Source organism: Dipodomys merriami, unplaced genomic scaffold, assembly GCF_024711535.1.
Source record: "Dipodomys merriami isolate MVZ:Mamm:240054 unplaced genomic scaffold, mDipMer1.0.p SCAF_10, whole genome shotgun sequence".
Taxonomy (NCBI): Eukaryota; Metazoa; Chordata; class Mammalia; order Rodentia; family Heteromyidae; genus Dipodomys; species Dipodomys merriami.
In genome coordinates, this window is record NW_027202271.1 from 1142256 (window position 1) to 1156899 (window position 14644).

Below are 14644 nucleotides of genomic sequence, written 5' to 3' on the forward strand. Positions count from 1 at the left end.
CAGTCATTAATTACATCCTTTCCTTTTAAAATTTGTTAGTTGATAACAATATATACAATGAGTATTACCATATTTGTCCTGATAAATGAAAATTCTAAAAGGTGCAAGCCGTATTAGTGAGTGTGTGTGTGCTGTTCCCCAGGCTTGAACTCAGGGCCTCCCACTCTCACTGGGTTTCTTTGCCCAGGGCTGTCACTTTACCACTTGAGCTACAGCCCCACTTCTGGCTTTTTGCTGGTTAATTGGAGATAAGAGTCTCATGGATTTTTCTGCTTAGGCTGGCATTGAACCTCAACCCTCAGAACTCAGCCTCCTGAGGAACTAGGATTACAGGCATGAGCCACTAGTGCCTGGCTTATTGCAATCATTTCTCAAACTGAGTAGTGAGGCTCAAAAGTTTAAAGTTTAAGCATGTGACAAACTGCCCAAACCTGTGTTTGTAAGTTGCTTCAGTTCTCAACCACTTTTGGTTTTTGCGTGTCACACACAATACTGGAGATGAGTCTTTTTATTAAAAAGTATGACCTGTAGTGTTAGGGATTTTATGGTTCCTAACTGGGTCCTGAGTTGTTTTTTGTTTTGCTTTTTGTTTGTGTGTGTGTGTTTGTGCTGGCCCAGGGACTTGAACTCAGAGCGTGGACACTGTCCCAGGGTTTATTTGCTCAAATCTAGAGCTTTACAGCTTGAGCCACAGCTCTGCTTCCAGCTTTTTGGTGGCTAATTGGAGACGAGTCTCATAGACTTGCTCAGACAGGTTTTGAACCCTGATCCTTAGTTCTCAGCTGCCTGAGTTGCTAGGATTAAGGGTGTGAGCCAGCTGAGTTGTATTCAATTCTTTTTGGTCCATCATCCAGTGAGGGTATGGTTTCTAGCCCACTTAGTTTTCCTTCTTCACCTGACTGACTTGGGTTGCCTCTCCAGGCCAAGGTCATCAGAAGGGCAAAAGCAGAGGCTGAGGAAGAGATGAAATGTGTTGTCTTCATCAGTAAGTGTGTTTCTCCATCTTCAAGGAAGTAGTAAAATTCTAAACCTTGTGGAAGGTTTCCTCTCTAGTAGCTCTAGCTTATTAGAAAACATCTAAGCCATTCATACATATTTAAAAGTGAGATTTTTAGCAAGGAGCTTGGTGGCTCACACCTGTAATCCTAGCTGCAGAGACAGATCTGAGGATCATAGTTTGAAGACAGCCCAGGTAGGAAAGTCCATGAGACCATGTCCAATTAATCACCAAAAAGCTAGAAGTGGAGCACCAGCCTTGAGCACAGAAGATTAAGGACAGTGCTTAGGCCTCTAGTTCAAGCCTCAGTAGTGGCACACATACAAACACACACAAGCCACAAATCTAATTTTATGCTAATTTAAATCTTAATGCCCTTCCCACTAATGTTTTTGTCCTCTGATGTATTAAGAAATAGACTGATAAAAATCTGATTCTTTTTTGTTGGGGGGTTTTTGTTGGTCATGGGGCTTGAACTCGCCATGGGCGCTGTTCCTGCTCTCTTCAGCTCAAGGCAAGTGCTCTACCACTTGAGCCACAGTGTCACTTCTGGTTTTCTAGTGGTTTATTGGAGATAAGAATCTCACAGGCTGGACACAGGTGACTCATGCCTGTAATCCTAGCTACTCAGGAGGCTGAGATCTGAAGGTTGAAGTTCAAAGCCAGCCTGGGCAGGAAAGTCCATGAGACTCTTGCCTCCAATAAACCACTAGAAAACTGGAAGTGGCATTGTGGTTCAAGCGGTAGAGCACTTGCCTTGAGCTGAAGAGCTCAGGGACAGCGCCCAAGCCCAGAGTTCAAGCCCTATGACCGACAAAAAAAAAAAATAGAATCTCACAGACTTTTCTGCCTGGGCTGGCTTTGAACCATAATCCTCAGATCTCAGCCTCCTGAGTAGCTAGGATTACAGGTGTGAGCCACTGGCACCCAGCAAAAATTTATGATTCTTAATACCATGACACAATTAAGGTGAGTGAGCAGCCTTCTGTTTGTGGTTGGTACTCCACCAGTAATGATGGTCCACTTCCACACAGAAAAAGAAAATGAGTTGTCTTTTAAGCCCCTGGACTGTTTTTATCTGAAGAAACATGCTATTAATCTTATGATTTATTCTTTATGCTTACTAGCTGTCTCTTAGGGATGGCATGGAACTGCCTAACGCATAAGGTCATTAGAGTGGAATTACAGTTTTCTACATTTAAAAAGTCTGAAGGTAAGATTAAGGGAATAAATCTGCTGTAAGATTTGAACAGTCCTAACTCAAGAGACTGAGTTCTGAGGATCGCAGTTTGAAGCCAGCCCGAGCAGCAAGGCCAAGGTGCTTCAATTAACAAAAAACCAGAAGTGGAGGTGTGGCTCATAGTAGAGCACTAGCCTTAGGCAAAAAAGCTTAAGGACAGTGCCCAGGCACTGAGTGCAGGCCCCAGACCTGTAACACAAACACGTACACACATGCATGTGCATACATGCACATAACACAATTTGGGCAGAGCAGGGCTGCTCATGTAGCTTCATTATTTGAATACTGCATCCTGCACGTGAGGTCATGGCTTGCTTGATCTCTAGCATTAACCCCAGCCCTGGCATTCCACAGAACTGCAGTCGCTGAAGATACATCCAGGGATTGTACAGAAGCCAACTGAAAACCCAGTGCCAGTCATAGAGAGGCACCACAGCCTTAGAAAATTTCTCAAAGCCGGTGCTGGTGGCTCACGCCTGTAATCCTACCTACTCAGGAGGCTGAGAGCTGAGGATCACGGTTCAAAGCCAGCCTGGGCAGGAAAAGTCCATGAAACTCTTATCTCCAATAAACCACTCAAAACCGGAAGTGGTGTGGTGGCTCAAGTTGTGGAGCGATAACCTTGAGCTGAAGAGCTGAGGAACAATGCCCAGGCCCAGAGTTCAGGCCCCTGACCAAAAGAAAAAGAAAAAAAAACTTCTCAAGATGGATTGGGTTTGAGAAGGATTTAATCAACTGAGCACAAAAATCAGCAGGCATTTGTTTCTGGATTAGTAACTGTGACAACGCTCTTTTGCTCAATGTTATCATATGTGGTAATAATTGGAATTGAACTCAGATAAATCTGATGCCATTATAGCATTTTTTCTGACACAGTCTTCTGAACTGGATTGCTTATATAATTAATTTTGGCCTTGCTATTTCTGTGTGACTTGAGTTGAGGTCTCCCTCAATTTCCCCATCTGTCAAACACAGTACTAATTGTTAATAATCATAATTTTATTCATAGTAATAGTTAATAACAGTATACCTAACTTGCAGAGTGTAAGTATCTAATTGGCTAATGTACCAAAAGCACTTAGAACTACCTTTTTTTAAATGCTGGTACTGGGGCTTGAACTAGTAACCCCATGCTGTGCTTGGCTCTTGGGGGTGGCACTCTACCACTTGAGCTATACCTCCACTCTGGGTTTTAGGTGATTAATTGGAGATATGAGTCTCATGGGCTTTCCTGTTTGGGCTGGCTTCAAAACATGATCCTCAGATCTCAGCCTTGTGAGTAGCCAGGATCACAGGCATGAGTCCTAGTGTCCAGCAAGAACTGTCCTTAACAGTAGTCAATAGCTTCTGGGACTACTAGACTTTGGAAAGTTGGCAAAGGGAGAAATAGGAATATCAACAAGATGGTTATGTTTACCAACCATTGACCTTTTAGAGTGGTAGGGTGGCATTCTGGGTCAGATTTTGAATCCAAATTCCTCATTTTTTTTTTTAATTTGGTGCCAGTACTAGGCCTGGAACCCAGGGCCTTGTCTCTTACTGGCTTTTTCTACTCCAGGCTGATGTTCTTCCACTTGAACCACACCTCTACTTCCAAATTCCACATTTCTTAGATATAAGGCAGAAATGATACCTTTGAAGGTATCTGTTTAACCTTGCTCCAATGTTTTAAGATTTCTCCAAGGGATGGTACTTTTTCCTTGGCCCAAATCCTGACTTCCTCTGTCCTGGTTGATAGTGACCCTGCTGCTTACCGCAGCGTCCCAAGACCAGGGTGACTACACAGAAGCAAAGAAAGAAGAGCAAGGCACACCAGGCCAGGGGCGCCAGCCACGGCTTCGGAGTCACCTGTGGGTCCCCCCAGGTCTGGTTCTCATTCTCAGATGTGTGGTTCCTGCCATCAGATCCCTTTGTTCTGTTCAATGATTGTTTGCTGATGTTAGATGGTGAAGGAACCGGCATATGGGAAAGCCTTGTGTCTCTGGGCACAAAGAAAGGCGAGATGGTCTTGTTATCTGGGTTGCTGACAGAGTCAGAACTTGGTGGTGACAGCATATTTACCTTGGGGGTAATGAACTCCTTCAGAGAACTGTATTTGGCCCCAGAATCTGTGGTGAGTTCCTGGGGACTACCAGTATCCTCTGTGTTTGCAACCAAACCTTCCTGTGTGGTTGCTGATGGATTTTCTATTAATGGCAGAAAATAGCTCATCCTAGTAGTTGGTTGGTGATGTAAATTCATAGTTTTTAAGAACCTTAATCTGTCCCTTCCATCAGATGAAGAACGAGTGTTTAGATAGGTGGAAGGTGACTGCTCGAAAACCATCAAGTCTGGATCTTTACCTGAAAGATAAATAAAATATCACTGATTTGATTTTTGAAGGTTTTTGTGTGCATGTGTTGGGTGCCAGTCATGGGTCTTGAACTCAGGGCCTGGGCACTGCCCCTGAGTTTCTTTGACTCAAGGCTGGCGCTCTACCACTTGAGCCACAGCTCCACTTCCAGCTTCTTGGTAGAACTGTGATCCTCATATCTCAGCCTCCTGAATAGCTAGGATTACAAGTGTGAGTCAACCAGTGCTTGGCTCATTTCAATTTTTAATGCCAGATAAATACCAGAAAGCTTTAAGGCATAGTTTGGAGAAATGTTGAGTTTTCGACATTTGAACAAAGTTGAAAATGTGCCACTGTGAACTTCTGAAGGGCATACACAGAGCACTGGGTGTATTGCATGTATCAAAACGCTGGAAGACTCTCTGCTGGGAGCATGTTTGTTTACACCACAAGCAGGCCTTTCATGTGCAAGTGCTACTGAACAGCAGTGGGTGTGAGAAATGGAAACATAGTGAGGTGCTCTAGAACATATTTAAATAGAACAAAATAAGCCGGGGGTGCTAGTGGCTTGTGCCTGGAATCTTAGCTACTCAGGAGGCTGAGATCTGAGGGTTGAGGTTCAAAGCCAGCCCAGGCAGGAAAGTCTGAGACTCTTACCTCCAGTTAACCACTAAAATGAAAGTGGAGCTGTGGCTCAAGTGGTAGAGCAGAAGAGCTCAGGGACAGTGCCTAGGCCCTGAGTTCAAGCCCAAGACTGGCAAAAATAAAAATATAACAAAATAAAATAAGGACCTGAGTAGGGGAGTGATTCAAAAATAACAATCCCTGAGGTGCTCTGCTCTGCTTTACTCTTTTCTCTTTGTATACTAACTCCTTTTCCTCTGACTTTAGACATCTTTAAGCAATGGCAAGATTAAAACAAGAGCTCTCCCATTGTTCCTGCTAGCAACCCCATTCTCTCCATTTCTTTTCTGACTTTATCTCTGTCATCTTATTCTACTCACCATTCTGTTAAAATCTGGTTCTTCTGTCTGGCACTAGTGGCTCATATCTGTAATCCTTGAGATCTGAGGATCTAGGTTCAAAGCCAGCCCAGGCAAAAAAGTCTTTGAGACTCTTACTTCCAATGAACCACCAAAATGCTAGAAGTAGAAGTGTAGTTCAAGTAGTAGAGTGCCAGCCTTGAGCAAAAAAGCCAAAAAAGGGGTTAGAGTTATGGCTGAGGTGGTAAGGTGCCTGCCAGTGAGCATAAAGTGTCAGATGTGTATACATATCTATGGATATATTTATATACAAATATACCTATTTATGTATCTTTCAATTATATGTAAGGGTATATATAAATTTATATATAAAAGATCTACTTATCTATTTGATAGTTCCTTGAGCAGTTTTCTACCCTGTAGCCCTGAGCATTTTCCTAGATTAAGGCAATCCAGTTTATCACTTTAACTGTCTTGTTTCCACATTTGTTGAGATAAGTCTCTCTGTGTAGTCCAGGTTGGCCTTAAACTCACAATCCTCTTCCCTTGGCCTCCTGTGCGGGGATTAAAGGCAGGAGCCATCACACTTGGCTTGATTCCCTAAATGCTGACAAAGTCATCCCAAAAGAATCCACACCTTTCACATGCATGCCCAGCCCTGTTCTTTTCTAGGTCAGCTTTATTTTCCAGTCCAATTCCTCATGTCTTCTTAAGGTAGCAGGCAGATTTTCTCATGTTCCTGCAGGAAGACAGAACTTCCCCTGGGTAAAGTTGACTGAAAGGATAACACCACGTGGTTCAGGCAGAAAAGAGCTTACTGGGGAGAGAGCAAACTGCCATCCCACACAAGATGGCGGCATGCAAAGAGGAGAGAGGGAAGAAGAAGGGAAGAAGAGGAAACGTGGGTGAGTGGAATTCTGTAGGGAAAGGTGGGAGGTGTGACCACAGCGGATGTGGAAGTGATCACAGAGCCTGGGGAACCTCTGGTTCAGGAAGTGACCTCAGAGTCTAGGGTCCTTTGCTCACCCACAGTCAGGTGATTGACAGTCAGGTGAATACTGGTTTCAGGCAGGTGATTTCTGGTATGGCTACCTGCTGTCTTTCACTAAGAGGAAGTGGGGGCTGTTCTCCTGGGCAGGCCTAACCCCTCTACATCTTTGTGGACCCCTCTGTTCTCACAGACCCCCTCTAAGTCCCAGGCAACCCCTCTACATCCCGGGGAAACCCTCTAGGTTTCCTCTCGAAGGCTAGCCATTCTGGACTTGAAACCACTTTAAAATCAAAAGAAACATCCACTTAGAAATCTGGCTTGTAGTAGTTTCTCCCCCTCCCTCCCTCCCTCTCCCCTATCTCTCTGTCTCTTCCTCCCCCCCTCCCTCCCTTCCTCCAAACTGGAGATCATTTGCCATTGGATCACATCCATACCAGCCAACAGCCCTTTGGTTTGTGCCCTTTAGAAGTAAGATGCAGGCTGAGTCCTGGGGACCCCCTCTCCTCCCTCTAGTTCCCCCCTGAAGGCTAGCTGTCCTGGGCTTGAATTCTCCTAGCTAAAGCTGTCTGTCTCTCCTCAAGAGCACCCACACTGTTAAAAAAGAGGTGCCCCTGCCTTTCCCTTTCTTTTTGCTTGTCTGTCTGCTTTGTGTTTGTTTGCTTGCCTACTTACTAAAGCTCCGCCAAATTTTCTTACCATCGTGACTTGTCCAGAAATTCACCATCTTGGCCACATGGTGGTTAAGGGTTTAACCCTGCATAGCCCCTACTCTTCCACCAAACTTACTCTTCCACCCATCCAGGAAGTATTCTATGATTAATTCATATGCTAATGTGCCTTACTAACAAAGTTGCTACCTCTCTTCACAGGCACTGGAAACTGGGCTCCTCCGTCTAATTGCTGGAAAAAATGCCTAAACATATTCTGTTCTTGCTTATTTAGGTCTTGGTTATCTGTAAGAGATTCTGTCTGTTAGCAAAAGCTTTGTGTCTTGTTTTGCCTTGTATTTTGTTTGATGTTCCCTGTTTTTTTAGCATTGAACATATGGTTATAGCATGCAGTGGGCAAAAATGTCTTTTGCCACTGGAATTCCAGAAAACCTATGGCCAATTTCCTGGCCTCTTCATCTCCCCCCAAGAAATTAGCTCCCACCAGTACTCCTTCTTACAGTGTGTGTGTGTGTGTGTGCGTGTGTGCGTGTGTGCGTGCGCGCACATGCGTGCGTGCGTACGTGTGTGCATGTTCTTTTTTAGCTTTTGTGCTAAAGGTTGGTGCTCTACCACTTGGGCCATATCTCCACTTCTATCTCTTTGGTATATATATACATATATATATGTATATATATATATGTATAGATAGAGAGATCTATAATGATCTATATTTATATTGATAATCTATACTTATATAGGTCTATATCTAATTGGCTTTTTGCCTTGATCCTCAGATCTCAGCCTCTAGAGTAGCTAAGATCACCAGTGGAATCATATAAAATGACCAAGGCCTGTTGCTTTGAGACCAATGAAATGAGATGCTAATACATGTTCACAGTGGTCCCTGCCTTCCATCTTTGTACTTATATGCAATGCCCATAGACAGTTAACATTTACTTTTGGCTTTGCCCCTTTCCCTTTTTGGGAGCAGGTTCTTTCTCTGTACCTCAGACTGGCTACAACTCAAAATCCTCCAAACCACAGACACCCTGGTGAATCTTGCTGGAATTATAGGCATGCACCACTACACCTGGCTTTATAATTCTTTTTGTTGTTGTTACTGTTGGTTATGGGCCATGAACTCAGGGCCTAGGTATTGTCCTTGAGCTTTTTTGCTCAAGGCTAGTGCTCTGCCACCTGAGCCACAGTTCCAATTCCAGTTTTTTAGTGGTTAACTGGTGATAAGAATCTCACAGGCTTTCTTGCCCAGGCTGGCTCTGAATGGCAGTTCTTAGATCTCAGCCTCGAGTAGCTAGGATTACAGGTGTAAGCCACCAGCACCTGGCTTTATAATTCTTTTTATTTTTCTAGTGATATATTCATTCAGTTCAAGTACCTACTTTAGGTTTTGTTGAGGGCTCCTGAAATAAAGCACTTAAGTTCATGTAAGGTTTATCATCTGGAGTGAACTTGTCATAGTTGAATTTGCCAAGCCAAAAGGAATTTCCTTGCCACCTTTTCACACAGAGGGCACTGAATGACTTAGGGATTGATAGCTGCGTGACAGCTGCCAGCCACTTTCCAGGCTATCCTCCTCTACTAGAGTATTATCAACACCTTCAAACATCTTGAATATAAGCCAGGCACTGGTGGCTCACACCTGTAATCCTAGCTACTTAGGAGGCTGAGATCTGAGGATCACAATTCAAAGCCAGCTCAGCCTGGAAAGTCTATCAGACTCTTACCTCCAGAAAGCCACCTGAAAACTGGCTCAAAGTGGTAAATAAAATGCTAGCCTTGAGCAAAAAGAGCTAATAGGGACATCACCCAGGCCATGAGTTCAAGCTTCAGAACCAGCACACAGACACACAGATACACACACACACACACACACACAGAGTCTTGAAATACTGATCTATTACCATCTGTTATGTTGTACAAGATAGCGCTGGTTCCAGGTTTTAATATGCAGCTCTCTAGTGTTGGGCAGTGGATGTGGAGACAATTGACGTTGTCATGAATTGGGTCATAGAAGAAGACTGCCAAATTACAGGACACTGTAAAACAAGAATAGGCAAAGTATATCTGCAGGTGGTCTTGATTTCCACCAGTTTTTGTTTGAGGATCTGGCTATCTAACACAGGCTGGCGTCAATCTCCTCTTTGCTTAGCCTCCCAAATACTGGGATTATAGGCATATGCCACCACACTCAGCCCCACTATTAGTGTGATGACAGCTGTAATTACTTCTCTTTCAGGAACATTGGATTAACACTACATTGTAAAACTCCATTTAGACCTGTGACCGAACCCTTTTTTTTCTTTTTCTTTGGCAGTTCTGGGGTTTGAAGTCAGGGCCTTGTGTTTGCTAGGCAGGTGCTCTGTCACTTAAGCCATGTCCCTCGTTCTCATACTGCTTTTTTTGTGTGCACTTATGAGGACTGTTAGGAGCTTGAACTTGGGGCCTCTTGCTCTTGCTTGGCTTTTTCCGTCCAAAGCTGGCATTTCACCTACCACTTGAGCCACAGTTCCACTTCCTGCTTTGTGCTGGTTAATTTGAGATAAGAGACTAATAGACTTTTCTACCTGGACTGGCTGTGAACCTCAATTTTCAGATCTTAGACTCCTGAGTAGCTAGGATTATAGGTGTGAGTCACCAGTACCTAGTTTTGATAATTCTTTTTAAAAGAAAACACTTGTCTTTCTCTTTCCACAAAGGATACTGTAAGTCATTATTTTGTAGTGTATGTTCATGAAAACTTGAACTGACTGAAAATTTCTGGGTTTTGTACAGTAAGCATACCTTATTTATTTGTAGTGTTGAGCAAGCATGGCCAAAAATAATAAATTAGAAAGCAAATTTCAAAAATAATTTTAAGGGGCTAGGAAGGTGGCTCAGTGGTAGAATGCTTGCCTTGCATGCATGAGGCACTGGGTTCAATTCCTCAGCACCACATAAGCAGAAAAAGCCGGAAGTGGTGCTGTGGCTCAAATGGTAGAGCACTAGGCTTGAGCTGAAGAGCTGAGGGAGCACACAAGCCTAGAGTTCAGGCCCCATGACTGACCAAATAATAATAATAATTTTAAGTTCTCCATGTACATTCTATACCTCTGTTGGTGTGGAAAAGCTCTCAGTCAACCCCATTTTAGTATCAGATATGTTTAAATTGTTTGATCTAGCTGCATACTGGAGCCCCAACTGTAATCCTGGCTATCAGGAGATCTGAGGATTATGGTTCAATGCCAGCCCAGGAAGGAAAGTCTGTGAGCTTCTTATTTCCAATTAACCAGGAAAAATCCATAAGTGGGGCTGTGACTCAAGTGATATAGCACCAGCCTTAAGATAAAAAACTCAATGACAGTGTCCAGGCCCTGAGTTCAAGCCCTAGGACTAGCACAAAGTAAAAAAAAAAAAAAAATGATACTACTAACCTTTAAATGGTACTTTAAAAAGCTAATTATTATAAACATTTTTGAAATCATATCTGGTTATAAAAAATATTTTCAACCCTGAAGGAAATATGTTCTTTTAGCACTTAAAAACACACACCGGGGCTGGGAAGGTGGCTCAAGTGGTAGAGTGCCTTAAGCTAAAGAGCTCAGGGACAGCACCCAGGCCCAGAGTTCAGGCCCCATGATGGACAAACACACACACACACACACACACACACAGAGCCAGCCAAGCACCAGTGGCTCACGCCTATCCTAGCTGCTCAAGAGGCTGAGCTCTGTGGATCACAGTTCAAAGCCAGCTGGGCAGAAAAAGCCATGAAACTCATCTCCAGAAACCACCAGAAAACCAAAGTGGCACTGTAGCTAAAGTGACAGAGTGCTAGCCTTAAGCTGAAGAGCTGAGGGACAGGGCTCAGTCCCAGAGTTCAGTCCCCATGACCGACCAAAAAACAAACAAAAACACACGCACACAGAAAGAAAAAAGGATTGGGAACCAAGCATTAGTAGCTCACAGCTGTAATCCTAGCTACTCAAGAGATGGGAGGATCATGGTTTGAAGCCAGCGCAGGCAGAGAAATCCATGAGAATCCAAACTCCAATTAACCAGCAAGAAACTGGACTGGGGCTTGGTTCAAGTGATAAGCCTTGAGTACAAAAGCCCAGGAACAACACCTAGACCCTGAGTTCAAGCGCTAGGATGAGCACAAAAAAAAACAGAACAAAACAAAAAATCCCAGTTTGAAGCCAGTCAGGACAGATAAGCGCAAGACTCTTCTCTCCAATTAATCAGCAAAAAGCTAGAAGTGGAGGTGTGGTTCAAGTGGTAGAAAAAGCCAAGTGAGTGTACTAGGCCCTGAGTTTAAGCCCTAGTACTGGCACAAAGAGTAAAAAGGAAAGGAAGGAAGCAAGCAGGCAGGCAGGCAGGAAGGCTGTTTGCAGCAGTCCAGATCTTGTAGCATTCTGAAACAGAGCTTGCTGTGGCCACCCTGCAAAGGCAATCTGCCTCTCAGTGTCCCTCAGTCTCTTCTCTTGTATCCTCTCCTCCCCTCCCTTTCCCCCTTCATCCTCACCTCTCTCTCTCCCTCTCTCTTCTCCCTGTGTCTCTCTGACTCTCCTTCCCTCCCTCCCCTAGGTCCCATCACAGCGCATCTCTTCTCCCCCTTTCGTCCTCTCTCTGCCCAGGTCTTGGGCCTGGGCTCCTTACCTAGGCCTTGAGTCTTGGGAGGCCCTGCCCTGACTTTTCACCACTTACCATCCTTCCTGAGACAGCAGCTGCGGCCACACTTCTGACCGGTGCTCTCAGAGTAATACTTCAAGAACTGGGCTCCCAGCTTCTGAGACTCTTCCAGGTCGAGGAGGAGCCCCGGGAATCGGCGGATCCAGCAGTCTCTGAAGAAGACGGTGGGCGAGCAGAGGGTGTGTGCGGCGGGGCCCCTGCTGAGGAGCAGCAGCGCAGCCAGCGTCAGTGCCTTGGCCGCCCGCATGGCCCACGCGCAGACAGCACGACCTCCAGAGGGGTGCAGGAGCCCACCATTGGAGTGCAGGTTTTAGGAATCTGCAGATCTTCAGGCTGTTGCTAGGGTGAGGCTCTTTTGGGACGTTTCCAGAGTCACCTATGTTGATTTTTTCTTTCCTCACAGTGGCATCCAAGGTAAGCAGCAAACTGTTGCTTTCTCTTCTGAACACTTTTCAGACGGCTTCAGTGTCTTTCCCTCGAGCTTTTAAAGATGCCGATCCTCTCCCCTGGCTTTTCTTCTTTCTCTGAAATAGAGTCACAGACACCTCTTAGTAAAGCAAATAGAAAAACAAGAAGAAACCCTACCCAGGAGTCTTGCTGAGGAAAACAAGTTCGTCACCAAGCATCTGATAAAGGAAGGATCTAGTTCACCAAAAACAAGATGTTGTTTTGTGGAGTATTCTGCATTGTTTTAAAGGATCTAAGTATAACTTAGTTCTTTATTTCTTTGATTCTAAGTTCTGGTGTTCAAGTTCACTTTGCACTCTCATATTTTTGTTATTTCTACCTCAAAACAACTTGAAAGTGAAGATGAGAGAAAGTTTGAAGTTTTAGTTTTATAGAGATTGCTAAATCATTGATTGATCATAGATTCTGGTCACTTTTCCGGTGCTGTTCCTGGGGCTTGAACTCAGGGCCTGGGTACTGTCCCTGAGCTTCTTTTGCTCAAGGCTCTCTATCACTTAAGTCACAGCTCTACTTCAGGCTTTTTTTGGTAGGTTAATGGAGGTAAGAGTCTCAAGGACTTTCCTGCCCAGGCTGGCTTTGAAATATGATCCTCAGATCTCAGCCTCCTGAGTAGCTAGGATTACAGATGTGAGCCACCAGCACCTGGCTTCCTTCCAGTCTTTTAGACACATGGAATATGTTTCTTTTGTGTGATGTGTAATTCTTAGAAATTCTCACAGTCCACGCAGGGAAAGTGGAACCCTCCATCATTGTTTAACCCTTTGGCGGCCAAATGATTCTTAAATGAAAGCCATTGTTTCATAAGTAAAGTAAAAGCTTGCCTTCAAATGTGCCAAACAGAGCTGGGTGCTGGTGCCTATTCCTGAAATCATAGCTGTCAAGAGTTTGAGATCTGAGGATGACAGTGTGAAACAGTGTAGGCAGAAAAATTCTGTGACATTCTAATCTCCAATAAACTACCAAAAAGCTCAAGTGGAGCTGTGGCTCAAGTGGTAGAGTTCCAGCCTTGAGTGGAAAAGCTAAGCGAGAGTGTCCAGGTTCCAAGTTCAAGCCCCAGTATCAGCATTGCTGGATGCTGGTGGCTCATACCTGTAATCCTAGCTTCTAAAGAGGCTGAGATCTGAGGAACACGATTCAAATCCAGCCTGGGCAGGCAAGTCCAAGATACTCTTATCTCCAATTAACCATCAGAAAACCGGAAGTGGCACTGTGTCTCAAGGGTTAGAGCGCTTGCCTTGAGCTGAAAAGCTCAGTGACAGGACCCAATTCCAGGGTTCAAGCACACACACACACACACACACACACACACAGCAGATAGCCTTTCTTATAAATCCTGTCAGTTACCCAGACACACACACACACACACACACACACACACACACACACACACACACACACACACACACACACACACACAGCAGATAGCCTTTCTTACAAATCCTGTCAGTTACCCAGAATGACTGTACTATTGTAATATAGTGATGAATTCCAGGGTTCAAGCACACACACACACAGCAGATAGCCTTTCTTACAAATCCTGTCAGTTACCCAGAATGACTGTACTATTTTTTTTTTTTGGTCCGGTCGTGGGGCCTGAACTCTGGGCCTGGGCGCTGTCCCTCAGCTCTTCAGCTCAAGGCTAGCGCTCTACCACTTGAGCCACAGTGCCACTTCTGGGTTTTTCATTTTGCTTATGTGGTGCTGAGGAATCGAACCCAGGGCCTCATGCTTGCAAAGCAAGTGCTCTACCACTGAGCCACCTTCCCAGCCCCTGACTGTACTATTGTAATATAGTGATGCTTTATATTTATGTTTCTAGTAGGGTATTATGAGAAATTCAAAATGAAATTACCCTCTTAAAAACACTTATCTACTGAAACAGCTAAGAATATGGGGAATGTGGATCAAGATATGCAGTTGTGTGGTGAGCAGGATTGTTTTGTTTGTTTTTATGGGAGTTTTGGAGCTTGGACTCAGGGCCCACATATGGTTCTTTAGCTTTTCTGCTCAAGGCAAATTAACCAGCAGTTAACCAGCAAGAACCTGATTAATTGGAAATAAGAGTCTCACAGACTTTTCTTCCAGGATTGGCTTTGAACCACAATCCTTAGATCTCAGCCTCCTGAGGAGTTGGGATTATAGGCGTAAACCACAATGTGCTTTCTTATTTTGGTTTTTTGTACAACAGTGATATAAATTTCTTGAAGTGAACCAGAGTTCCATGATCACTTGATAATAGAATACAGATTGATTCAATTTACCTTATTTCATAGAACAGTGTTTTCTTGAAGCCT

The 14644-nt window shown here is 44.3% G+C and overlaps 1 protein-coding gene across 1 annotated transcript; it reads right to left on the reverse strand.

Annotated features, from left to right (window-relative positions):
* Window positions 1–3905: 3905 nt before the first annotated feature.
* Mansc4 (MANSC domain containing 4) lies at window positions 3906–12129 on the reverse strand. The gene is made up of 3 exons (XM_070034542.1): window positions 11898–12129; window positions 9116–9250; window positions 3906–4579 (listed from the first exon to the last, which is right to left on the reverse strand). The coding sequence occupies exons 1-3, from the start codon at window positions 12127–12129 to the stop codon at window positions 3906–3908; spliced, it is 1041 nt and encodes a 346-aa protein (XP_069890643.1).
* Between the last annotated feature and the right edge of the window lie 2515 nt (window positions 12130–14644).

What these genes read in the sequence shown, in the direction of transcription:
- Mansc4 (XM_070034542.1), bottom strand. Translation starts at nt 12,129, where the DNA reads ATGCGGGCGGCCAAGGCACTGACGCTGGCTGCGCTGCTGCTCCTCAGC. An exon ending in CTGCTGTCTCAGGAAGGATG is followed by an intron (nt 9,251 to 11,897) that starts GTAAGTGGTGAA and finishes CTTGTTTTACAG; the next exon opens with TGTCCTGTAATTTGGCAGTC. An exon ending in CTTGTACAACATAACAGATG is followed by an intron (nt 4,580 to 9,115) that starts GTAATAGATCAG and finishes TTTATCTTTCAG; the next exon opens with GTAAAGATCCAGACTTGATG.